This window comes from Gymnodraco acuticeps, unplaced genomic scaffold (genome assembly GCF_902827175.1).
Source record: "Gymnodraco acuticeps unplaced genomic scaffold, fGymAcu1.1, whole genome shotgun sequence".
Lineage (NCBI taxonomy): Eukaryota > Metazoa > Chordata > Actinopteri > Perciformes > Bathydraconidae > Gymnodraco > Gymnodraco acuticeps.
Genome location: NW_022990889.1, coordinates 1,932,467 through 1,959,687, shown reverse-complemented (window position 1 = coordinate 1,959,687; position 27,221 = coordinate 1,932,467). Strand labels below are relative to the sequence as shown.

The window sequence follows — 27,221 nt, the reverse complement described above, 5'->3', positions numbered from 1 at the left end:
ATTAATCTTCCGTGTTATACAGTACGTGTTGTGCTACAAAAATCACTTCTGACCAGCAGTAGACCATTGATGTGCTTAGTGAATTTGGTAACTATTTTATTTAAAACAGCTTTTTTTGTTTGTTGCCGTGACCATATATTCTGCACCACCAAAATATCCTACTTTCACATCTAATCATTTAATCATCATAATGGTGGTTGATTACACGAACAGAGCACAGATCAATCAAGTCTACAGATCAATCCCTCTTTGTATCAAATAAATTCTATAAGAAGTCAACCATTGTTTTTTTTGTGAGATGTAGAATTTGTACCTGCAATACATAGGCCTACATACAAAAAAAATAGTGATTTATTAATTAATTAAGATAATCCTTGTATATGTGACACATTTTATCCTATTAGTAACTTGTTCAGCACTGGTCCAAAGTATATCTGACACAACATTATGTTGTTTAACTATATGGGACAAATTGTGACTTCTTATTATGGTTGTGTGTTTTGTTCCCCCTTCTAGATAAAGCTGAGATGTCACACTTTCCTCCACTGTGGGCAACAGCATGGCTTGGACAGAGAGATGCAGGTGATGATAAATACTTTCAGATTATATTTTTATTTCATTCTGAGCAAGCATGATTTCCACTGATAGATGATCTACAAAAACACTTGAGACAAAATGCCCCTGATATAAAATGGATTTATTAGCAAGAGGTAACTGGGAAACATATTTGTGTATATTTGTCGTTATTATCATAATGTATATTTTCTTGTTGTCTTTTCATTTTTTTTCGTACAAAACTGAATATATTTAAGGTGTGGAAACATGAGGGTTGAAAGATAATTTTCATACCACTGGGTATTGCTCACAGCAAAATGTTTATTTGTTTATATACCTTATAAGAGTATGTGCATGTATAAGTGTATACAGTATAAGTATATAGTATTATTCTGTCTGTGAAGGTGTTGCATGCCTGCCACATGAGCTTCAAAAGTGTACTGTACATACATAGTAAAAATACATACAAATATTCACAGAATAAGCACTACGTTACTATATTCCTGCTAACAGAAATGGTTATAGACAGGATTACAGTATCAATGAAAAACACTTTGAAGTTATCTCCTACCTCTAAGTCATGGTTTCAAAACCACACTGTTTTAGCGTATCATGTTTAAGCTTGAGATACAACTTTCTTTTTTTGAAAGGATTACACGGTTCCACATTGAGAAATATGCAGGGTTGCATGTACAAAATATACATCACATCTCAATGAGGTGAACAACAAAGTACAAAATACTTTCCCATGTTCATATAAAGAGCAGGTAACTCTCTCTTATACTACTACAAAAATAGTGTTTGAATGCTGCAGGCAGAGGTCATTCACATACGTTTTTATCATAAGTTTTAAACAGCAATGCATATAACAGAGTGATATACAGTCACGTCCCACAATCACTGGAACAGCAAAAAGGACAGATTGTCTTTTAATTACAGAAGAGCAACAACCTTTACTCTACACAAGTATCGCCAAACCTGAAGGTACAACACTTTCCACCGCATGTGATCTTTTTTTATGAGTTAAACTAAATACCAAGAAACATGAAATTATTTGAGCATAGGTAGAACTCACTGTACTGTATACTTTATGTTTATTTTAAGTGTAAAGCTAAATTCTGATGATGAATGCTTCACCTTTAATCACAGCTATCAAAATAAATGTAACTTTTCCTTATCGCTGTGTGTTGTCACACAGATTATAATAAATTGAGGTGAGTTTGGGCATCTTGTGTGACAAAAGGCTTAGATGGAGAGTGTGACTTTACAACACATTTAAAAAAAAACACTGAAAAACTTGTTAATTTTAGGTTAGTGAAGACATGTATCTTAAAGCAGAGGTTCCCAATTCCTTCCCTAGGGAACAAATAAGCGTTCTGATGCTGCCAAAAACTATAAATTATCCGTTTTGCATTTTTCTTCCCCAACATGGACTCACCACCGTTATATGGATTTGTAGACGTGCTAGTAGCATGGGTTTAGATATCTTTCAACTTCATTTTGATTGATATTTTACTAACTATTAGCTCCTGTCTTTTGTGATCACTAGACTTTTTTTCTGGTGCCACCAGAAAATGCACATATTTTTGTTTTCTAGTGAAAAGTCTCAATTACTGTTGGTTGGATTGCCAGGAAACATTGTATTTATGTACTACTTAGGATGAATTAAAAATAACTTTGGTGGTCCACTGACTTTTCATCTAGCGCTATCCTCAAGTTAAACAATAAGTTGGTCCATTATGTTATGATGAAAAACAAAAAAACATCCCTACCAGCCTCACTTTTATAAGTATCTAGGTTTAACCACTGGTCTACAACGACACTGTCAGTATGAAAACAGTCCGCAGTGCCACAGATTGGTTGGGAACCTCTGACTCTAGAGTACTGAGCAGAAATGAAGAAAACAAATCCCTGTTATTTCGGTTTGGGAAGCACAGAGACATTAATGCTTCAGGTACCTTGCTGTCATCTCCACTGATCATTGTGCCTTATCTTTAAATACAGTTGTATTCTCTGTGCTCTTTTACCTGATTTGATACACTTACATTTTTACAATGCTACATTGGTTGCAGAGAAACTCAGTCATAGATACAACTCAAGCAAAGAGAACAACAGCTGGCAGCAGGAGTGCTCAGAAAGTGCAAAGTCAACACATTACGAGATGATGCAAAATAATGTCATTGGTCACTAAGAAGACACAGTTGTGCGCAACCAAAGGGGACCTCTGTTATTATGCTTAAAATACCCTAAAATAAAATGAAAACCAGGTGGCAACTGTAACAAACAAAAAATATAGACTGAAAGGTTTTGTGTTGTCAAACAACCTTAAACATCTACTGTACAGAAGAGCAAATATCTTAAACATGTACAACTATACAAAAGGTAATGTGTATGTTTACTGATGTGTAATATTAACAGAGAAAATAATGTGGACGACCAACTTCCCCTTCAGTTCGGCACTTTGGGCTCAATTCTGAGTGAGGCTTCGTACATGCTCTCTTCATCCAGAACAAAACTATTATCCAGTAGATACTGGGCTACCTGCAACAGAAAAAAAAGTGTTTAAGAAATATTCTTGTATTGAAATTTAGCTTTCCAATTTTCAAACATCACAAAATAGATAAGGAAGCCAATATTGTTCATTTTCCAATCGGTTTTATTATTTTTGTTGGTTTGTGACCTCTTTAATAGAAAAAACATGACTACACATGACATATCATCACTAGTAGCACATGTCTAAAGGTAAAGACCAGGTTGACTAATAAGTCATTTTACCCCCCTTTTTAAAATATTTTTTATAGTGCGGAAGAAAACTACGGAAGAGGATTAGGGCCACATTCATTTTTTTTTTGGGAGGATTTGAAAAACATTTTTTTTTTTTGTTCTGAGAAAAAAAGTCAGAATTCTGACTTTAATCTCAGAATTCTGACTTTTTTCTCAGAACAAAAAAAAAAATCTGACTTCAAAGTCAGAATTCTGAGAAAAAAGTCAGAATTCGGAGATTCTTTTTTTTTTCAAATCCTCCCAAAAAAAATAATCATGTGGCCCTAAACCTCTTCCGTATAAAACTACCCAGCTTTTTAAATAAAATAAAATAATGGTTCAGTAAGAACAAATGAATGTAATTTTGTGTGCTATAATATTTGTTCCTGATTTCATATTCTGTTCATTTGTTTGCCTTTTTCTTGGTAATTATGGGATGAGTTATTCCTTCAGGCCTCTGAAAAGTATTTAAATAAAACAAACTAAGTACGATAAATCTCTTTTGAGTTGAACTGGCCACAATAGTCTTTACGAACTGTGTAGAAGGCTTGCATGTAAACAGGATTGACTTACCTTTGGTTGCAGGTCAATCTTGTATGCTGTTTGCTGAAACTGCCTGATTTCTCTGATGATGTGAGAAATCTGAAAAAACACAAGAATAAGGATGTGAAATTCTGACCGTAAAACACACCCTTGCGCCAAGTCTCTAATGTGATTAGACATCTCACCATTCTCATCTTTGAGAAGTTGACCAAGCTGTCTTCGGTGTAGTTCGGCGTTCCCTCCTCAATGAAAGCCAGGTCGGTGAGGTACATCCCCAGATATGGCACACAGGGAGGATCACAACTGGTGAGGAAAAAAAACACTGTACACTTATACTGCACACTTGCTTTGTTGATCCAGAACAACACTGTGTCTCACTCACTTCTTTAAAGCCTCTCTCAGGTTTTTGAACCTCCCCTCTGATGAGACCAGCTTCTGCAGCTTGTCAATCAATGCTTTTGTCTGAAAGAAAAGGTTGTCAAGAACACAATTAATGAGAACATTAGGCACATTATAAGGAAAAATCATAAGGCACATTACATAGGGAGATACACACCTGCTTGGAAACCTTGAGCCAGGTCTTCTTGAGGCGGAAGACAGAGCTGCGGTTGAGGGACGAGGTGATCTCCAGCACGGCGTTGTAGTTGTGGAGGCAGCGACAGATGTCCGCCACAGCCACCCATTTCTCTAAGACCACCACCCGAGTGACCACGTCGTCACAGCGCAGGATCTCTGTGGCAATTAGGTTGCTTATCTTGCAGAGCAAAGAGAGAAACAAATGGTTTACAATCACTAAACGTTACAGAGTATGATTTGTATCGGGGGCTTGTTGATTGTAACATACATCATTGAAGTGCTTTGTTGTTCTCATGATGTACGGCGTCTTCTCATTTTTGTCATTCTTCATCCAGCCTTGTCCAAAGAACTCTCTGTTGATAGATGAACAAAAAGGAAAACACTGAATTGGTCCGTGTGTTTTTCTTGGCCACAGACACGTGCGACTGAGATGTGATGACACTCACTCATATGGGATGACCTTAAACACCAGGTGGTCCAGCAGAGTGAGCTGTTCTGCAATCTCCAACGCAGAGTGACTCTCAATGGCCTCCACCTTCCCTTCTCCAATCTGGGAGGAAACAAAACAGCCCAAAAATAACTATAAATGTACTGAGCAATTTATCACAAGTGGCAGGCAAGTGAATCACAGACAATGCTCAAAAATGAATTTGATGTTGGTAAATAACATCAAAATGCCCATGTGGGATGCTTTTTTCCTAAATGCACAACAAGAATAATGAGAAGCAAACTTATCTAATAGCCTGTATCTTAAATATTCATTGTACTTTGCAACGGTTCACAAAAGTTGTATTTTTCACTTTTCATAGTACAGAATTAGACAGAAAACCATAGAATTTTACTTTATCTGCACAATTCAACCTTTTAGTTAATGTTGATGAGAGCTTAATCCAAGCAACAGAAAATAGTTGATGAATTAACTTTGCAAGAAAAAAATCCCTTAGATGTTCTGCTTCCTTATTCTCAACTGGGAATGTTTTCCCATGGGAATTTAAGATCTAACTTTTTATTGAGGAAATCATATCTGGTTAATCAATAATGAAAATAAGCAGCTCTAACATGAAAGTGCTCTACTCCATCATAACCCCACATTGTGCTACTACATATCTTGCCTCGTGCAGCTCAAAACGGCTCCACATTTATCAACAGCAGCTACTGACTTCACTCACCAGTTGTGTTACGTCTTTAAGGGTGATCTGATTGTCACCGTGATCTTCCTGAGTTAGAGTCCTGTCAGACGATAACAGTGAAGGTCAAACTCTGAAGTATGAACAGTACAATGAAGGGTTTACATAATGAATTGTAGTCACAAAACAGTACCTGATGATGTTGGCTGCTGCTTTCCTCTCCTGGGTCAACAGCTCAGGGTCATGCATCACTTCCTCCAGGAACACAATAGCTTTAGTCTTCAGCTCATTGTTATTATCAAAATCCTGGAGGGAACAGACAGCACATTTGTAAACTTAAAAACGGTATATTTGTCATAAATCATCAAATTGTGACATGTTTTGCTTATAAGAGGTTATTTAAAAAATAATTCTACTCTTTAGTGAGACAATTATTATTTTTCTCAGATCCTTTTTTCAGTTTTCTAACTACTTCTTTACCCAATGTTGACAACATAAGTACATTTCAGCATTCCTCAAAGAAGCAGCTCTGTTCGCAATATATATGATGTACTATTTGATCTAACTGGCAGTAATGCAATGTTGTATGCAATTCAAATTAGTTTTGCAAATCAAGTTACTAAAAATAAATTATGAGATGTATTTACAATTATGTAATACTTCACTATTAAGCAGCTGTTCATGTGATTGGGAGTTTTACCGGAGAGTGTTTGGACACCCAGTGCCTCAGGACATTCAGGACTCTGTTGGTCGCTGCTCGTCTGATCACAAACTCTTTGTCTCCATTTCTCTGGTCTGTTGGGAAACCTGCATACAACAAATAAAGTGAGATTTTACATGAAGCTCTCATCACTATGAAATATAATACATGCACATTTGGCAACAAAATATGGATCCATTAATCTGATATGAGCCTGGTTATGTTAACCTGCAACTAAACTGGAGCTAAGACGTAATGGTAAAGTAAATAGTTGTGTTTACCAGTACTGGCGAGGGACATCCGTCGATATTTTTCCTTGGTAGGTGTGCCCTCATTGGCTCCAGCTGTAGCAATAGCGAAGGCGGAGGCGGCAGACAGGGCACTGCGGTTGTTATCCATCTCTCGACATGAGGACATCACCATGCCATTGTTGTAGGAAAACAGAGAGAACTCTACAGGGAAGAACAGATGAAGGAGAAAATAACCATGTGAAAACTTGGTAGATATAGATTTAGGTGATAAGCAAATGAAAATGGTGGTCAGTTTGGGGAGAGTTGTAAAAGATGATCGTCTACTCAAATGAACAGAGAGCTGTTGGTGAACTATTATTTATGTCACTGACTATATAACTGACTGTTTACTGCAGTATGACCTGTTTCTTGTTTCAAATCTCCCACTAGGGGGCACTACAGGCCCACACACCAGTTCCCCTCCAGACTTTCCTTTACAAGAGGCTTTGATATTCAAGATGGTTGCAGCTAAATATAGCCACCAAATATCAGCATAACAGAGGAATCAACAGATTCTCTGCAGTCTGCTATGTTTAAATCCTGGGAACATAGGCGGATCAGAAGCAGCTAAGAACCCTCCACCATGTGAGACATTCACTGCTTCACACTTTCAGATAATGCTTTAATTCACTCAATAGATTCATTTAAAATCTATTGTGTGATTTAGTCAGAAGGTTTAGAAGGCACAGATAATCTTGGCTCCAGTGAAACTGCCTCATTACTGGGGGGCGGCAGGAAAACACGCTCCTGATGTAGTTGCTATGACACAAGTTTCACTTACACCTACGGAAGCCAAGCATTGGATTTCCTCACATGATCATTACCAATGATGACCAATTTATATCTGATATGAATAACGCTTTACACTGGAAGATTTTTGTATTTTTTTTTTGCACCAGAGATTGTAAGAACTTTACCATAAAAAGAGATTTAAACCTTTGTATTCCAATATTCATCCTTTGTGGCCTTTTGACAAACCAAAGACTATTTCAGATACAAGCTTTGTTCATACAATGTAGGCTGTTGCTGTGGTCAAACAAAACAGTGAAGATGGCTCTAAGAAGAGTGCAATTGGCTGGTGAATTGGATTGGTTGTGTAAAGAGTGGAATATGACATTACACACATGTTTAGGACACAATGTACCTGAGTTTTTGCCTTTGATGTTTTTCGGGGTGGTAGGTGACTTGGTGGGAGAGGCTTCTGCGTCCCCGTCATCACTCTGGTTCGGATCGTTGTCACCTTCTTCTCGAACAGAGAGATCTGTATCATAACACCATTTCACAGATCAATGAAAACATGATTCCTGCAAGTCAAAATTGGGATTATGTGCTGATGATTAGCTCCTCCTGATTTACCTTGTTTGCTCACTGTGGTGTCCTCCACCTTGTCCTTCTTGTCCTCCCCCTCATCAGGGATTTTGCTCGAGACAGGGCTGGACACGTACAGTTTGTTGATGTCTAAGGTGGTCTTGCTGAATGGTGACATGGTTGAGTACATGCTTGCATAGCCATTTGAGGAGCAGCTGAGGGCAGCCAGGTCAAGAGCTTTGCCCCCAGTAATGATGGGGATGTTGAGGGACAGCTTGCGCCGGCGATTTGGTGATGAATTCTTGGTCATAGCGAGAGGAGGAGGGGAGGAGAACTTCCTGCTTGCCCTGGGGGAGCTGGGAGGCTCTCCATACAGGAGTTTACTGTTCTGACTGCTGGCAAAGAATAACTCCAGGGACCTGCATTAAGGGAGGATATATGCATTTGAATTTAGTAACACAGGAATATGTTTCTTTGATAGTTGGTAACCATTCTCTGTTTTAAGAGCTTAGCTAAATACACAACACCTCTTTAATAATTTATGCCAACCAAGTCAGCACAGCAGCAAGAAGTCTCTTTGCAGCCGCGTCTCGTCGGTTTAGAGCAGAATACAAGCTGCAGTGTTGCAGAAAACCTCTCCCACTCCCTGCCACCCTCCTGGCGACCTCACGGGTTCCCATAAATAGCACAGCGAGTGATAGTGCGCATGGCCACTGCTGACAAAGGCAGCCAAGTGTAGGTGTCTCACAGTGACATGACAAGCGCCATGGAGAGCATGCTGCAGGGCGTGGGCATGGGGGGCTCCCCATGATCTGAACCCCACAGTGGGGCCCTCGCTGTAGGCCTGCGGAGCGGCGAGATTGGCCCCATCGAACACTCTGTCAATATTTCACAATATGGATCTTTTGCAGACAAGGAGAGAGGGAGGGAGGGGAGGGTGGGGTCCTGCAGCACCGAGGTTGGTTGCCATAGAGCGACAGAGCCCGGTTGAGACACTCCCAGACGGGCAGTAAAAGACTGGACCCAATTACTGCGTTCGACCACCGAGCACATAAATACACACACACACACACACCGTGATAGTATAGCATCCTAAAGCCTACCTTCCTCTACTACTCAATCTCTGTGCTTCCATTTACCAACAAAACTCAACAGTTGAACATGCAAAGCTTTGTAAAAATGTACCTTACTATATGTAAAACAGGAATACATGAAAAAAGATATCAGCCTTATTGCTATAAATGGAGGAAACTAGTTCTGTAGCTGCATTTAAACCTTTATGCTCCTTGGCTACTGCACTTCCTCTCGTTGATGACATGACAATCTTATCTTAATGCAGAATTGTAAAGTGTAAAGCATGGCAAACATATCAAATAAGATGTTCTTTTTTCGTTAATGCAGTCAACAAGCTTGCAACATTCAAATCTGTCCACATGTCACATGACTCACCTCGCAGGGATGGCACTGATGGGCTTCTTGTAGATGGTAATAAGCTTGTCTAGCACCACATCAGCGGTGGTAAACACGCGATAGGAGTGCAGGAAGGTGTTCAGGAAGTCGATGGAGAGGAAACGGAGGTCAGTCAGTCTCTCCAGCAGGCGCTCGACGCTGGCGTAGCGGATCTGTAGCACCTTGCAGGAGTTCATCATCTTGCTGAAGCGAATGTCTACATCATCGCAGTACAGACTTGAATCTGACCTGCTCAGAAAAACAACAACATTAGAAGTGAATTCTGAGAAAAGTAGAAGCTGCAAAGAGTTGCATATCAAAAATGTAGGGTTACTTGATCATCTGTGGCACTGTGACTTTGGAGTTGTCTTCAAAGGCGTTCATCATCAGCCCATTGCAGCGGATGTTGTCTATGCACTGTGGGACAGATGCAATAGAAGCAAACAGAGAGGACAGAGGAAATGTTAGTGAGTTCTGCAATGTGCAGCCTTTCTGCCAACATGTTCGGCCTCTCGTATGAATGCTAGATACTCTGATGCATGTTGACGTGCCTGGCTGATGTCACTGGTCCATGCAGACTTCTCCTGCCTGGAGGAGGCCACCAGGATGACTGTGAATGACTGGCTGTCCTTTGGCTCCACCACAATCTTGAAGTCCAGGTGCTCCATGTCCTGGCCGCTCTTGTCTGATTTGGCTTTGAACAAATACAAAGACATACCTAGAAGTCATTTCTCTATAAATACATTCTCATGAATAGTATAATAGGATTTTTTTTAAAGCATACAGTTTCAGTGTTTTTCAATTGTATCTACATAAACTAATACCTACAGTAAGTAATGGTCAATTTTACATTTTGTGCAGGAGCTTCTTTTTTAAATAGTTATTATGAAATATTAATACATATTGGTACACTAGTACTGGATTGATTGATTGATTGATTGATTGATTGATTGATTGATTGATATGAATAAAACACTCACCCTCATCATCTGTCCCCTCAGGGTCCTCCAAAAGAGTGCAGTCTATAAGCGAGACTACTCCATTCTGGGTACAACATACAAAATATACTTAGTTGCATGACTCCAACAACTGAACATGCTTTAACATTGAAGATACCAAACATTTTACACTGCTTTTCTGTCAAAATTAGATTTATAAATCCAAGTCCTTCAAATTAAAAGTACAGATGTGATGGTGAAAACAGCATTTTACATTCAAAGTTAACCATGTTATATATATTTTCTTATAAGTATTTATTTGAAGTTAATTTAGTTTACTCCTGTCAAAGTAACAAGCGTAAACTGCAAGGTGTCATTAACTTAAACTCAAATTCTTAGCAAAACAATAATCAATTGTGTAAATATCTGTGCACAACTTGATTCCACTACCGCCAAGTGTCTATGAGAAATCAGACATTGCATTTCATTTCTAAAACATCTCAGAAGAAGAATGTTCTTGTTCTGACTTTAGGAGAGGTGTTTGTATTTGTTCTCATGTTGAACCCCAAACATCAATCGCCCTTTGTAATGTTGAGTAATGTGGAGTAATCATACGCCACCGCTCCATAACACACATCAAAGTGACATCAAGCAGCTGCTTTCATACGTGTACAATGTGTGTGTGTGTGTGTGTGTGTGTGTGTGTGTATGTGTGTGTATGTGTGTGTATGTGTGTGTGTGTGCTCATGAGTGCGTCAGCGGTCATCGCCACTAATAAAAGCCACGACATCACTAACCCTTGAGCTTTCATCTCCTGTCAGTTAATCCGTTCAATTTAGCTCAGAGATTAATTTTGTTTGCGGTGCCTTAAAGGTTGTGATGTTTGAAATAAGGAGCAACTCCACTGCTAGCTCAGCAGCGCAGGCCCACCTTGGTGAGATGAAGCTTTCCCCCAGATCCTCTGGTGCAGATGATTACATGCTTGGAGAAGAGAAAGCACTGCCTCTCCCCCTCCTTCTTCAGAGACAGAGAGCCCAGTCGCCCACGGGTGATCTTGACCTTCTCGCTCATCGGCACCTGGATGAGAGACCCTGTATGAGGGAAAAAAAGAGTGTGTGTAAATAGAAGGAGGCAGGAGGAAGAGAGGGAGAAAGACACATATGCTAGTGGAAAAGAGGCAATGACAAGAAATGGAAGAAAATGGTTTAAAAAAACTGGTTGTCTTGCTTCCTTTACATTTGAATACATGCAGAGTCACATGAGACACTAAGGATTAAATAATGTCATTTCTGTTTTCCCTCTGCTCACCCGTCGAGGCCTGTTGGGGACGTTTGACATTTACAGTCCCAGTTTCATCATCAGTTTGCCTCTGAACAGTCTAATTACACTTGGAAATTAAAGACTCATGAGGAGTACATGTTTCCCCAGAGAGAGAGGGATGAGCCTTTTTTTTGTAGGAATGAGAATTTCCCCCTCAATACAGGGCTGAGGTGTGAGATCAGGCTGTCAGACAGGTAAGGAGGGACAGGAAATCCCCTCTGCTGAGATCCTGCTTTTCCTCACTGGGATCTGAAGTACAGTACTTGAAGGCAGGAGTTACCTTGTCTTACAAACGTCTGGCTGGTGTCAAGAAGAATCTCACAGCCCTCTACGATCATGCGCTCTATTGCCAGGTTCTTCCTGATGTTCTCGGTCTCGCTCACTTCATCGTGCATGATTCTGGGGAAAAGAAACATTGAATCAATCTCATTCAATCTGTATTAAATCCAGTATAAAATGAGGCACACAAATGAGAATAACCACAGGAATTCTTGCTGTTAATCTTATGACTTTAGCATGATTTGCATTTACAGGATTTGCCAATATTTGAACAAGATAAATAAAATAATAAATATGTAAGAAAGTTAATAAAGTAATCCGAGTTGCCTTCAGTAATGCAAGTTGTATGTACTCAATTTTACGTTATACAGTTAATATTTATTTTGGTTATACTACCGTTTGTGTGACTATTTGCTAGATGTAAATGTTCTATCTACAAATGTGGGGCATAACATAAAATGCACTCTTATTGGTTAGAAAACCTGACATTTGACCAGTATGCTGTGAAAAGAAGTGTCGCTCAGTTGAAGTCTTGATTTAAATGTCTTTATACAAAAGTACCTGGAAAGCTCCTCCAGCTTGGATTTGGCGTAGTCCAGACTGGTTCTTTCTACATGTTCATGGGGTGTGTGGGCCAGGAGTTCGTGGAGTGTAAGAATGTAGCGAGGAATCTACAGAGACAGATAACATGGGAGTCACACTCAAAAATAAGAGCTCATTTTCATACATAGATGTAAGAACAACACAAAGATACCCACACAGGAATAAACAAGGGCCAATGTGCACGTACACTAATGAGAAGTAGATCAGTGGAGAGCACAATCTACACTCATCAGCTAAATGTATTATCAACACAGCACAGCCTGCAGTAGGCCCCAGCTGAGTGGACTGTCGGGAAACTGCGTGCCTTGCCAGAAAGGAGCCGTTATTAAAGCCTGAGCTCCAAAAAACAACCGCTTTTTATAGACATGAAAAACATTACAGGGGTATTCGGAGCTAAAGCAGATAAATGCCTGCTGTCTCTCTTCTTGATCAGTGATGCTACAATATGGGACATCGCTCAGAGAGCCAATGAGGGCTCAACAAGGAGGTGGGTCTTTGAAGCCAAGTGCCGACTGTGCCATAGTTGCCGAACAGAAGCCGGCACACATGACGGAAAAATATTCCTTTGTTTGAAGTGGAAACTAGTCAAATTGTTTACAATTATTATTTAATCCTATGTGGGTATTACAAAACAACACACTACCATTCATCAACCACATTGCAAATGACATCTACTGTGGGACTACGGATGTATCTTTGGGTCTTTTTTCTTGAGCCTTAGAAAATAAACCGGCTTTAACTGTGCTTTTTACAGTTGGGCACCTCAAGTTAATTGCAATTAGGTAAATAACTTAATGATATGCTTTTAAGGCAATACATAACACCTGAAAATGAATGATGATAAGGTACATTAAACTCGATGTAATAGAGGTCTAGATGCGGGCAATTCAATGTCTGAATTTAGGATAATCAGCAGGTCATCAGTGAATATACAATATATCATGAAGGCGTTGAATGAGAAGTGGGTTTATAAACGAAAATAAATTAAGAGTCAAAGATACTTCAGAAGAGAGCAGGATAAATTGGCTATATACATTGAAACTTGTAGACGAGAACACCTGTGCTATTTTGGGAGTCATCGCAGAATCAAGTTATACGTTTTGTATGTTGGTCGAGGGGCTTCCCTTTCATTTACATTTGGATCACAGACAGGGTCTTAAAAATACATCTACAACTGGGTTTCATTGGCATAGCTATATCAAACTAGTACTAAGTTGGTGATTTATACGGCCCAAGGGGAACATTATGGGGGTAACACTATATGGAGGGAAGAACTTGGCCCAGAATGGCTGCGAGAGCTTAGTATTAATGACAGAACCTGGCTCCAGGCTGCAGCTCTGCAGCAAACAAATGGGTCTGCCTTTATTGCTTGTGTATATCAGTGAGACAAATTAGCTCACCTGGAACATGGGGTAGGTGAGGAAGGTCTCCAGAGTCCTCTCCTCACAGTCGGGTTTGGCCTCGTACTGCTTCAGCAGCTTGTCAAAGTCTCTGTTCTGCTTGCAGTGAGCGAGGATCTGCAGGCTGTACTGGTGGTTCCTCACAAACTCCTGGTAGATGTTCAGCATGGGCAGCAGGATGTCAAACAGGTCGGCTATAGAGAGATTAATAACGACAAACTGTTACAACATCGAACAGTGGTCACATTAAAGAAAAAGTAATGAAAACCTTTTAAACTTTTCTTACCCAGCACTAATGTTGGCCAACTCGCTATTCTGGCTTTCAGCCCCTGGTAGAATATCTGATGTAGAAACATGATAGTTTCACTGAAAAATAAAAGAACAGATATTAATTTTTTTCTCAAACAAATGCAGAGTGTTTGTTCATAGTTCTACCATCTTCCAGTGATAAAGAAAAATCCTGACACCAGGCAGTGTGTAGGTTTTGAGAATTAGCGTGCCTGGATGAGTGTATGTGTGTATTTTGAAAAGGCCAATGAGGGTGGGTGCCGATTACTGTCTTTATTATATTATCTGTGTTCCTGGAAAGATTTATCTGAATGGACACAAAACTCAATCTGGTGCCATGAACACAAATCTTGTAATTTCAGTTTACATGGTGAGAAATGAAATGTCTTTATAGCAATATACCTGTAGATATTCTGTTTATATACTGAGGTTGAAATAAAGTAAGCATCATTTAGTCTTAATGTCACCTTTAAATGTTACTATACTTATATATAAAGTAGACTTTAGAAACTTAGACTTGAAATCATTATGTATTGAATGTGTTTCCTTCTTTATAAAACATTTGAAGGATTTATATTAAAATCTTTACATTTTCCATATCAATCAGTCCATTTAGTCAGCTAGCAGTCTACTATTCATGCTGTTTGTTGGTACAGTCTAATGTTACGTTTTTTTTAAATTACTGCCACCAATTGGCGATCAGTGGAATAGCAGATGTGCACAAGAAATAAACAAAGCAAGCATCAACCTGTAATTGTTCTGTAGTGCTCTGTAGGACAAAAAGATCAGACCTGTTTAGGAAAATGCTGCTGACATCATCATGGGTGATGGGCGGTTTCTTGGAGCTGGCGGCCATGCGGAGCGGCCTCAGGAAGTTGTTCACCAGGATGTGAAGCTGCTGGACGTACTCGGCCTCTGAGTCCAACATGCTGAACACCACCTGGTTCCTCTTCCTCATGCTCTCTGCGTGTGGTGAGCGGATGTAATCTTGGATGATTGTCTTCCACTTCCTCCTGCAGATCCAGCCTCGCAGGAAGCTCTGGACCTGACATTTTAAAGGCAGTGGTTAATTCCCCCAAAATCTTAGGATGCTCTTAAAATAAAGCAACGGGTTTGAATCATGTGAAGTACCTTTTTGATTTTCTTGATTTCTGAGTCGTCATCGGTGGGGGTTGTTGCAGGGCTGGTGTTGATCTTCTCGTTGTCCTTGAGATGTCCAGAGATCTGGTAACCAACAGAAAGACTAATCATTCCCACTCACGCTCTTCTTCTCCTCACTTACTGTAGTGGCATGTAAACAAAGTGACGGAGTCAACAGGACAGGACCTGTGAGCACTGTCACCACTGAGGCATTAGCCTGACTAAACTAGCTGTGTTCACTTGGCTGCTACCTCAGCATCAATATTTAATTACATTGGTAATTTAAATTCAATATGTACCAAACTGTCCTGCATGTTGACAAGAGGTAAGCAGGCTGCTGGCAATAAAAATAGACAGACTACAGCCACCTTGAACTGTTTGAAGCTAAATGTCTCCATTTACTTTGCAGAACGTGAGAGAGTTAATTGTCATTGCATTTCATAGAAGAGATGCAATATAAAGCCGTGTTCATGCATATTCAGCACATCATTTAACTTCAAGCATCACATTTGCACATTAAAGTAACATGACTATTTGATCTGAAGAATACAGCACTATTGGAGGTATTGTTTCTGAGAGGAGATGCAAAGTGGAGTGTGGTTGGCCTGAACACGTTTCTCTCTGCTTCCATTTCTGTCCTCTCACACTACTTTATACACATACGAGAGAAACGTAACAATAATCAGCATAATCCATCATTTCCCCACTGGTTCAGCTGTTATTTGTTGAGGATGAGAAGTGAGAACGGGACACAGATACATTTCAGAAAGGAATGAGTGTGCGTTGCGGGAAGAAGTGGTAATTTAGTGTTATTGTGCCAGTTCAGGAAGTCTATTTACAGCAGGTCTGACTGATATCGTGAGAGGCTGCCGCACATTTGTCTATGGAACAACAATCTTGCTATTCTTGATTATTATGGTTTGGTCAAAGAGGACAAAATCTTGGATATTTCAATAGTAAAATGTCCGCCATCTGAGGCTAAAATAAATGCAGAGCTACCTGTGTCGGTTTAGCTATCATTACATGTTACTTGTTAGACGCTTTAATCTAAAGCGACTTACATACTCAATACTGTGGGCAATCCCCACAGGAGCAATTTGGGGTGAAGTGTCATCTATACCCCAGTGTTAAACTGGTTCCAACTACTATTTACTTCTCATACGTATACGTATTTAAATATACAAAATAACATATTATTTTACCCATTGAATAATAAAATCGCTGGCTTTTGGAAATGCCACTGAAGGTTTAACAAAGGGAAAATACATGTTGATGGGCCAAATGATTTCTTATCATTATCAAGATAATAAAAGTGATAAAACATTAGAAAGCTACTGACAAAAATCTAAAAGGCTTTCCAGGCCTATTAGCATGGACTTTTGAGACTATCCCTCACTTCAATTTAGGCTTCAATAAGAAATCATGGGTAACATTTAAACCTGTAAAGAAACAGTCAAGCTTCCTCCTGAACTGCACAATAAATATGGTGAGGAATGGAGAAAAGTCATCTACATCAGGAAAATCATGCTGGTTTGTCGACTAGCAATTCCTTTTCATACTAGACAGACATCAATCACCTAGATAATGAAGAAAGATGTAAGATAATTAGCCAAGGTCTAAAATTATTACCAGCATCTTTTTTCTTTGATTTCTAAACAGATATATGGACATCGGGATGGACAGCAGGCATCTTATCACTGTTAAGGATGAATTAAGCTAATAGTATCTATCAAGACAGTTTTTTATTTAACCAAGGCAAAACTCTGAGAAGAAGAGCCATTATGTTTTGGCAAACATTATGTCAGTTGGGGAGGGACAGGGGATTGAATACCACTTCAAAATGTGTAAGATGTGTCTGCTCAAACTGACTAATGAATTAGTATTTGTTTACATCCCTATTCCTCCGCGTAAAGGCATCACAGTGAGTATTACCTCTGACTTAAGCCTTTCAATCTCTATTTCCCCATCTTCTATCTGTTGTCGAAGTTGCTTAGCAACTGTTTTCTCCGTCTCCACAATCTGAAGCAGATGAAGATACTTCTGCATGAGGGTCTCATGCTCGTTGGCCAAGTTTCTGTAACTGTAACACATGAACACACACACACAGTTTTGTATTGTAACGAGTGATACATTTCCTGATACATCAGTGTACGTAGTTTTATCTTACATCAGAGCAATCAGGTTTTTCTTGTGAACAATGCATTTTTCTGTCATAACTCATATTTTAACCCCACTTATGAAACCATAGCAACATCTCCTAGACGAAGCAGTCCAGGATTACTTACAGTACTCGCTACTGGCTAATTAAACTTCTACATGCCATGTCTGCACATTTCTCTGTTGAGAGCCTTTACCTGGCGTGTGATATCGCAGCCACCCATTCATCACAGTCCTTTACGTCTTCTGTGCGTAACTCGAGCGCCTTTTGGTTTTCATGGGTGAAGCTGACAGTGAAATAGTACTGAAACAAACAAGGGGGAGGGGAATATGTGTTATAAACAACAGGGCTATCCTTAACCTGACATGTTATACGTCCTGCACAGAAAGGAGCATTCATTATTGCATAGCTTCTAGAATCTAGATAAATCTATTATATACATATAGTGGCTTAACTGAAGCTTCTCCACCGCTTTTGTCTTTGTTCCACTGCCTCGCAGCTGCCGACATCAAGCGAGTGATTTAAAACCACACAGGGCCTGGGGAAGCCACATCTTCCTCGCCCACCAGTGCAATTGATGGCTCTCGCTGAGGGAAGCCTCCCCCAGCTCAGTTCCTGGGATGTCTCTGGTTCCCAGGAGGAAATGCCATAAGACGTGGAGGATCGAGCCACGGCCAATTACATAACTGTGCAATACCTGTTTCCTAGCAACTGAAGCTCAATTGAAAATAATGTATTATTATTGTTTTTATTATTAGCATTTTAAATGATTCTATTAGTTAGGACATTTACTTAAGTTTCAGAAATTAAGCATGGGACATTGATAGGGTAATATTTTCAGTTTTCAAATTGTATAATTTTGGAATTTCCTCTTATGTAAGGAGCTTACTAAATACTGAATAATTTTGCTTTTGATAATAAAAAGCACTTTTAGAGTTAATACTTGATTATTTTTGTAATCACTGTTGATTTTGAAGAATATTGCTCTTTTTTTCTAAGATTCAACACTCAAGCTATCACTGTAAAATGACACAATGGAGTTACTATTTGAAAAAGAAACAAACATTGCCTTTAAATCTAAAGTGATGTGATTTTTAGTTTTTGCGAATGGGGCAAGTATAGGTTTAACCCAACAATAAGTGTCTAAACTGCTACTAAAACTATCTTACAAATAGGGAAAGTTATTCTTTGATAGTAAGGAAAGATTGATGCATCAATTGCATAAAAGCAATTTACTTTGAATTTCAAATATAACATTTCTAGGTTTTATATGATAAAAAAAAGGCATTTTGCATTAGATCAAGGCTACATAAAGCATACTGTATATTTTCTTTTCAAACGCAACCAAGAACTCAGAAAGTGAGCCTTGATAAAACTCCCAGAAGTGAAATGTCATCTTTCTGTGGACTCTTTGAGCCGTGCTGACGGAGAACAGACTCTAATCTTTGGCCTGCAGATGTTCAACAGGCGCCTATCAACCTGCAACTGATCCTTATTCATGGGTGACTGCTCCTCCATCTTCACATTCATTAGGTATTCACCCTACCGTCAAAGAAAATCTATTCCTGGCAGAGAGGCATGCATGTTGTTGTAGTTTTCCCTCATGATCTCTCTAAGAGTGCGCTGAGTGTCTGGTGTGAGGCGATGTTAAGCTCTCTGTCTGCTTCCTGCTTCATGTTTATGGCTGAGTCATGCACCTTTAAAATCATTTCTGATCTTAACAGGAGATATTATGAGATTGATAAATCATTGATAAAATCATATGGATCCATGAGTGTCCTTTGCCCCTAAATCTATTTTCTCTTGTTATGCAACACCCACTTGTCAGTCTGGCTTTGCAGTGAACGTGAGAGAGAGGGTAATAATTCATTAAACATAAGAAGTACGATTCTTACATCTTGTTTAATTGTTACTAACTGAAAAACAGTTCAGTTTTATTGCAGCAGTACTGTAAAAGGACTGTTGAATCATAAAATATAATCTATGCAATATATTCCCTGCAGAACTAAGTGTTTGCATTACTCTTGCATCTACTTCAACTTTTATGAGAAGCTTGAGCTTGAACATTAACCTTTCCATATCAACACCACCAGGACATCAGCCATTAATGGTAAATCTTTGTCAGATCTTTAGATTTAGTGTAAAATTTGTACCAAATCAACCATCTATTGCTCCTGGAGCTTCCGATGTTATTGGTCAAAGAGCTGCTGTTTCCCGGAGAGAGCGAGCTGTGTTTTTCTATAAATGGACACTGACCCCTCCAAGGTACTGCAAGGAACACATTTAGCCCAGATAGCGCTCGCATTAATAGGAGAGATGCGACACACTACTTCTCTCCTCTCCGTTACCCCGCCTTTCTCAACTGCATCATTCTTTAGGATGCAAATAAGAGTTGCCATAGAAACCTCGGGCTCATAGGCATTATCATTTTCACAGTAACTGCATTTGAGGATAAATATAATGTAGGGATTATGGTGGATTGCTAGAACGTTTGCACAGAATCATAAATCCAGGTGGGGATACGAGATAGAGGGGATGTTTTCTTACTCTTATTCGTCCTTGTTAAGGATGTTGGTTTGTTTACAATGAGAGGTAACTCTTCAGCAGCCTGTCATATCAGTCGCATTAGGCATTCATTATTCGTGCACCTCCCAGGGCTTTCGCTCTGTGCTAACAGGGTTCTCAGAACAAAGCGCATCAAGCATTTTTGCTCAAGTTGGTCATGAATTCAGTCCATCAGGATTTCACATTTAATACAGCACAATGCGGAGGAAACAACACTGCTGACAAAAAAGAAATAGAAAGAATCAAAATGATTTCAGGGAGATTTTTTTCAGAGCCTTTAAAGCAACTGTGAGAGCAGAACATTAGCCAGTGTGTTGCATTCTGCTTCGTCAGCACAAAGGCAGCTGTTCACAGGAAGAGCCTGGACTCACTTTGGACTGCAGCCCTGCCGACAGAGTCAGGCACAGAGCCTGGAGAGAGGAGAGGAGCGCCAGTGGCAGTGAAGCAGTATGTTCCTCGACTGTTAAATTCACAATAACAATGTCAACAGACATGGCAACCTTCCTGTTCCCCACTTTGATTTTTAGCTGAGTTGAGAATCATTCAAAGGAGATATTTTAAGTTCAAGTGGATACTTCATTTGCAGATATGATTTAAGTGTATCCTGCAACATGTATCTGCAAAACACCAACTATGTGTGATTGAGTCTTAATTAAGTATACCACCTATAAGAAGGGGTAAAACAATTACCATGTATACGCAAATGCAAAATTCCAGAAAAAGACAGATTCATTTTTTCAGGTCATCTAGATCAGAGCTGATTTATCACTGGCACCCTGCTGTTTCTTCTGCTTCAGCTGTAATTTCATCACTTGGCCACAAGATGGAAACCCTGAGGCAACAACTTTTCTTTATTTATTTTGTTGCATGTTTTATTGGAAGGAGCATCACTCTCCACCCGTCAAAAAAAAGATGACTTAAAGTCAAAAGCAACACATGTGACCGACCAGGATGCAAATTAAAGGCCCTGGTAAAAGAAGAAATCCCTTTACATTCTCTGCACCACTGAAAACTATGCCACTAATAATAACAGAAGGAAATAAACAAAAAGGCGATCAGGCTCGGGTTTGGTGCAACCTAGAGCAAACTACTGCAGAGCCCAGTGCCAGGGCTGCTGGGATATAATTAGGTGTTAATATTGTTACCTCATCATTAATGCCATGCATGGATTACATAACGTGCAATACAGCAATCTGGAACCTCGTGCTATTCTGCTGCGCTGGATTTGAGGTCATGATGCGATTGGATAGAAGAAGAAAATACGCATAAGAGAAAAAAACTGCTTTGTTCGCGACTAAAATAGTTCAAAGGCGTGTGCGGCGCAGGAGCAAATTTTACACTCAGTGTTGCACCTCGTCAATATTTTAACACGAATCCTGAAAAACAATAAACCAGAGCGAGAGAGAGAGAGAGAGAGAGGAGAGAGAGAGAGGAGAGAGAGGAGGAGAGAGAGATGAGAGAGAGAGAGAGAGAGATGAGAGAGAGAGAGAGAGAGAGAGAGAGAGAGAGAGAGGGAGAGAGAGAGAGAGTTTGTGTATGCGTGCATGTTTGTGTGTGTGTGTGTGCGTGCGTGCGTGCGCACGCTCTCCATACCTGCTTTTCCAAACTCTCCTTAGCTGACTGTGAAGGTTTCGGTGAAGGCGCCCTGTCGCATATGCATCCCTCCAACAGGTATAATCCCGAGGGTCTCGAGCTGGACTCGTTCTCAAAATAAAAGAGCATATTCTGTAACAAAGCAAACCACTTCGCGTGCCATTTCGTGTTGTCTGAGCTCTTTTTGCTCAAGCACCCTCGTCTTGTACCATCCTTTTTCGCCAAAAGCCCCAGGTAGGTGACATGACCATCATTAAGTCGTATTCCCTTCTGCATTTTGACGAGACGACTTCAGCTGCGCAAGGTGGATCGCTCGTTACATCCTTCTGAAGTCGCTGCAGGGGGAAAATAATATCAAGAAAGACAAGATGTTGACTTTCTGAATGCGGACCAGTAGCAGGCTTGTCCACTCTGTCCGACGCATTCACCGTGTTGGCATTTGAGTAAAAAGAGAGGAACGAAACGAGCAGCACAAGTCCAGCATCCTAAAATCTTTTGTCATACTCCGAGGGCTTTGAAGGTCCACATTATCCGATAGAAAAAGACGAAAAGGAGGGGGGCGAAAAAAACAGTCTAAACAACGCAAGATGAGAGGGAAAGGGGTTCGGGGTTCGTCCTTTTCTCACATGAAATCTCCAGAAAGCAGCAAGCTTGGTGCTGAGCGAGGCAGTGCTCGGTGAAGTCACATGACGCATGCTTGGGAAAGCAGATTTTAGGACCTTGGACAGGGACGTTGCAACAAGATGCCGCGGAAGTTCAGTTTCTCTCAAGCTTACAGCATTTAGTACTTAGGATACAAGAGAAAAACTGAGCAATGAAAAATATTCAAGAGATACATTTCTTTTTTTATTCAAATCAGCCATTTAGGATTTACCAATTTTTCTTTAACCATTTAGCACATTATTCTCGACAAAACTAAGCAATCAATGAAGATATTTTGAGTTTTTGAGATGGTTACATAAAACACAACATTTCTTAAATCTCAGGAGACATCTTGTTTTGGTGCAGTTCAACCTCAGATAACAATATTGTTAGTCCACAACTTAAACAATAACTTAAATCAACCTCACATTAAATTCTAGAATCACTTTCTGACAATTTCAGAGCTTTGAGCAGCATTTGACAATCCTTTTTCACCTCGGATCCGGTCATAAACCTTGCATTTTTTCTTTTTGAGTCACATTTCAAGGTCAAGAATGAACTTCCATGATTAAAACAAGTAAAGATAAGAACACAATTGTTATCCACTCAACATTAAGGACCACACCACTTACATACAACCAACTAAAGATTATAACTACATTACTGCCAACTATTTATACAATGATGAGGTTCTAAGGTTTAATTCAGTTATACATTATGTAATAAATCATAAGAATTATACTGCACAATTAATCAACAACTCTGATGAAATTAGAAAGTGTTCACTGAAATGAAATAACAATAACACTAAGTCTTGATTTTCAAATTAATTTTCCTACTGTGGTCACATGAATGATCACAGGTGTTACTAATATGAATAATGTATCTCTTTTGCTAAAGTGTTCCACTGAGCCAGAATGATTTAAAAAAACACCCCATTTCTAGAATTGAATCCTCCTGTTTATTCTTTTATCAATTTATTTAATGACACACATGGCTCTGTCATTAAACATACCTTACTTAAACATTTCTTTCTTATAGGACAATTACTTATAGGACCTACATTATACGGTTAGGATTAGTTTATAGTGTTCCATTTACAATTCAAAGCATTTAAAAAAACATATAGTGATTTAATAATATTAAAAAACATTTAGCAGTTGAAATCAATTCCTTGATAAGAAACTAATTTGGGTTTGGTTTCATACACCGTTAACTTTGGCTCTGAACTCTCAGCTTCTGTAGTACAGTTGAGGGTCAATTAGTCAAAAAGGGTAATTGCAATGAAATAATTGGCAGCGCGAGCATGTTTGAACCGCACCATGTTGACATGTTTGAACTGACAGACTTGTGTGTCTCAGTGTCACAGAGCTGCACTATAAAACATGCTCGAGCACACAGCCAATATGCCTCTTTGAGCACCCAATTTGTTTAAAGGCACAGACTCTAATCTGCTGCTGTCAGTCCTTCGGCTACTTCTCAGGGAGGAGATTTATTTATTACACCATCTCTGATGTTATCTGTGCTCTTTCTGATCTATTGTTCCATACACCCCTAATCTGCAGCAGTTTCCTTTAATTAGTTACTTTCTAGTTAGATAACCAAATAATAATAATTATACTACAGGTGTTCAGTGAAACCGAGGCTGGCACATTTTTTCTTCTTCTTATAGACTGATGCAATGTAAGCTACATGTGCTGTGACTAGGCAAATAAGGCTGCCGTGTAATACATTTGCATAGACACACATGTGAGAGGCTGATAACAGTGTGGGTATTTTTGGTCTGCACGGTGTGAGCCAAGGTGCAACACAACAGGGTGCTGTGCTTCATTTGGGGATTTTCAGTCCATCCTGCTCTGTGGATCACTGAATCTAAAGAGGGCAGCAGACTGAATAAACAAGTCTGAAATTGATCTAAATCACACTGATAAAACATTTAGTTAGGAGGGAGGCTGTGTGTTGTTGGTTCATAATGATTTATAAGGTTGTATTTCATTTCAAATGAGAAGAGCTGACACCCGTGTTGTTCACTTGTCTTGAAGATCAAGTTTCTTTTATTTGTAAGAATTGTGGCAATGAAGACAGTGTTTTCAATTCAGATTAAAGAAATGTGTTCTAATGAAATGGTAAAGTTAAACAAGAGGAGCACATTTAATAAGCAGAGTCAGTAAAGTAGCTGCCATATGTTGCTATGAAGATTGTATAAGTTATTAATGGACTAACCCTGTCAGCACTAAATAAAACCTTTAAAAAACACACATGGGGAAACTGACTTTTAGACAAAACAAACCCTTTGGACACTTGTTGGGGTGTATTCATTAAAATGGGAAATGGTTTTACTGTCTAGGTTATTTGTATTGATTGTATTTCGCTATTATTTAACCTAATTAAATGTGTTCTCTTTCGTAATAGAGTGGTGCAGGGATGACGTATTTACCCAGAAGTAAGCTGTGCATGGGTTCCCTCGACAAAAAAGCAATGGGATTTCTCCATAGATTTTTGGAAAATAGCTCGAAATAAGTTCTGTTTAAAACGAACCTGTTTGATAAATGCACGTTTTGTTCAGCCGGATAATCTCCACATGTCTACCCTACCTTTATAATTTTCGAATCAGAAATCTAATCACCAGAAGCAAAATGCTAACGTTATGCTATAAACGAACTACAGTACAGCCGAGTACAGCAGGGACGCACAACTTCAACGTCACGCCAACTTAAGATCCATATTCAAAAATACAGATTCAAAATTGTACAAGTTGAAGCATTTGTTTTAACAGTTAGTTTGCAAGAGCGCAGGTACTTGCTTTCAAACAGAACAGGACTCCCGCTAACAAACTTAGCGGGAGTGTTTACGAGTTCAGCGTAATGACGTACAACGTCCTCGACAACAGCCACTTGTTAACAACCATCGTTTTTCAGACACGTAAACTCTTCAAAAATCACCACTGCTGATGCTTTTAATGTCGTAGAACAAAGCGTGATCCGTCTCTTAACCCTTAGATGCATAAGTGGGTCTTTTTTGACCCGGTGAGGTGGTTTTCTTGAAGTATCTTTGTAATTACATTTTTTTGTCATCATATAAAATATTCCCGCTTTTCCTCAAAAAACATGTTTTGGATATCATGCCATTCAAATTTTAAATTTTATAAATTTTAAGAAATTGTAGTTGTTGTATTAATAATAATAATAATTTTAAAAAAATTACCCGCATGCATTTTCTATGGAATCCTATGGGAAAACGTTTTTTTCAATGTTAAAAAAATGTCTAGAATTATAAATAGTGAAAAATTAAATATAAAATATTTCTAGTGTGAACCAAAATATAATACTAAATATTATATATAAGTGATTTTTCTTAACCAATATGACAAAAATGGCATAAAAACACATTATTCTAATACGGGTCCTTTTTGACCCACTTATGGAAGAGTGTAGGGTCCAGTCACTCGTGCATCCAAGGGTTAAATATGTGTCAACCACAGACCTTATTTCGAGCTATTTTCCAAAATCCTATGGAGAAATCCCATTGACTCTGAGACGAGGGAACCGGTAGTGGTAAAATGCTAACTCACTTCCGGGTTTTTGGACTCATCACTGCACTGTTCTATTGAAAAAGAAAAACGCAGAAAAGGTCAAACCCCAAAATAGCAATTACGTATAGAAATGTTATTTTCACAAGTTATATAATATTACATAATATGTAAAATCAGATATGGAAAACCTTAATATTTCCTAAAAGCTCAAGCCTGTTATGTTTCTTCATTATGTATACACATGTTTTCCACTGACAATCAAGACATCTAGTCAGATATGTGAACAAGGAACAAAGAATACAACAGTCATGCATCACTGTCAGTCTTGGTTGACATTGTGATCTGCACTGGTGTGAGTGTGTGCAGTAACGTGGTTCTGTTATTATGAAAGTGTGTGTGTGTGTCAAATGGTGTTCTCTGTAACAGCTCGTATACTGTCAGTGTTCAGCAGAGAAGCGGTGGTGTCCTCGTCCTTCCCTGAGCCGCCCATGAAAGGGCTCCCGTCCTAATTACATGATCCACCAGGCTTCTAATTCGCCATACTCCTCTCAAATGACATTTACTAATTACTCCTTCCTTTTTTAGAAACAGCTTTCTGGATTTGATCCAGGCTCCATCATGCTCATTGTCATGTAGAAACAAACAAGTTGGCTGTTGAGGCAGTCACAGCCTTTTTGATTGAAAGTAAGTGAGCAACCATACAGACACCTGAAATCCTTTTAAAGCACAATGTTGTTTTAAACCATCCGGATGACCTGTAGACAGGAATAAAATAAAACAAGAGATGTGAGGGGGGGAATCTGCAATGCAGTAATGTTGGGACAAATATCAGAGTCAGAGCCAAGAGAACTTCTTCAAAGGGGGCAACCAACGTTTTCTTCTCAGTGCTGTTCACGCTTTAACACAATACCCTGGTGGTAATAATAGATGGAGTCACATTCAGGCTGTATGCAAATGACCATCATGTGTGCTTTTGTTCGACAGAAAATTAATAGATCCATGTGAATGATAAGGCATGAGAAGAAAGATCTTCCCAAGATGAATCCCAGTCAGTGATGCAAGTCCTGTCTAGGATGCTTTATACCTCCTGCCCAGTGCATGATGGGAAAACCTCCGGACAGTGGAGTGCACAGACACTCTGAGCGGCAGAGGTGAAAATTCATGTACTAGGTTAGGGGCACTATTTCTCCCTCATATACTGTAGGGTTTAAAGTCGTTACACCGATTATATATTACCAACACATGAAGTTGAACAGTTATAGTTCAATTAAGAAATTAATTTCTGTAGAAAATTACTTTTGCTGCTCATTCTCAAGTCATCAGTGCTGCAGTTACCATAAAAATAACCAATAAATGGTAAGCTCCCATTTTTCAATAGACCCACAAGGCTACAGTTAAAAATGTTACTAATCAAATATTTGAACAATCATTTCTAAAGTTGAAGTTGCAAAT

At 39.2% G+C, this 27,221-nt stretch overlaps 1 protein-coding gene across 3 annotated transcripts; it reads right to left on the bottom strand.

The window, feature by feature from the left end:
- Positions 1-840: 840 nt before the first annotated feature.
- rasgrf1 (Ras protein specific guanine nucleotide releasing factor 1) lies at positions 841-22,282 on the bottom strand. 3 transcript variants are annotated; one of them, XM_034233692.1, is made up of 27 exons: positions 21,596-22,282; positions 17,634-17,740; positions 17,212-17,359; positions 15,271-15,363; positions 14,931-15,184; positions 14,138-14,217; positions 13,852-14,045; positions 12,410-12,519; positions 11,850-11,968; positions 11,180-11,340; positions 10,292-10,355; positions 9,863-10,005; positions 9,646-9,728; positions 9,312-9,560; positions 7,911-8,281; positions 7,699-7,815; positions 6,546-6,716; positions 6,265-6,371; positions 5,758-5,870; positions 5,607-5,667; positions 4,884-4,987; positions 4,706-4,790; positions 4,418-4,615; positions 4,244-4,323; positions 4,047-4,164; positions 3,892-3,960; positions 841-3,096 (listed from the first exon to the last, which is right to left on the bottom strand). In XM_034233692.1, exons 1-27 carry the CDS (start codon positions 21,869-21,871, stop codon positions 3,004-3,006), a joined length of 3,768 nt encoding a protein of 1,255 aa, XP_034089583.1. In that variant the 5' UTR covers positions 21,872-22,282; the 3' UTR covers positions 841-3,003. The 3 variants fall into 3 exon arrangements, with proteins under 3 accessions (XP_034089583.1, XP_034089584.1, XP_034089585.1); XM_034233693.1 differs by having other exon boundaries at positions 7,699-7,797; positions 21,596-21,871; XM_034233694.1 differs by lacking the exon at positions 21,596-22,282 and adding an exon at positions 21,148-21,224.
- Positions 22,283-27,221: the final 4,939 nt, after the last annotated feature.

Bases quoted from the DNA above. Each gene is read 5' to 3' on its own strand.
- rasgrf1 (XM_034233692.1), bottom strand. From the start codon at position 21,871: ATGCAGAAGGGAATACGACTTAATGATGGTCATGTCACCTACCTGGGG. The intron at 10,006-10,291 runs GTGAGTGTTTTA...ATTTGTTCAAAG, and splicing joins TGAGGGGACAGATGATGAGG to CCAAATCAGACAAGAGCGGC. The intron at 4,791-4,883 runs GTGAGTGTCATC...ATCTATCAACAG, and splicing joins TTTAAGGTCATCCCATATGA to AGAGTTCTTTGGACAAGGCT.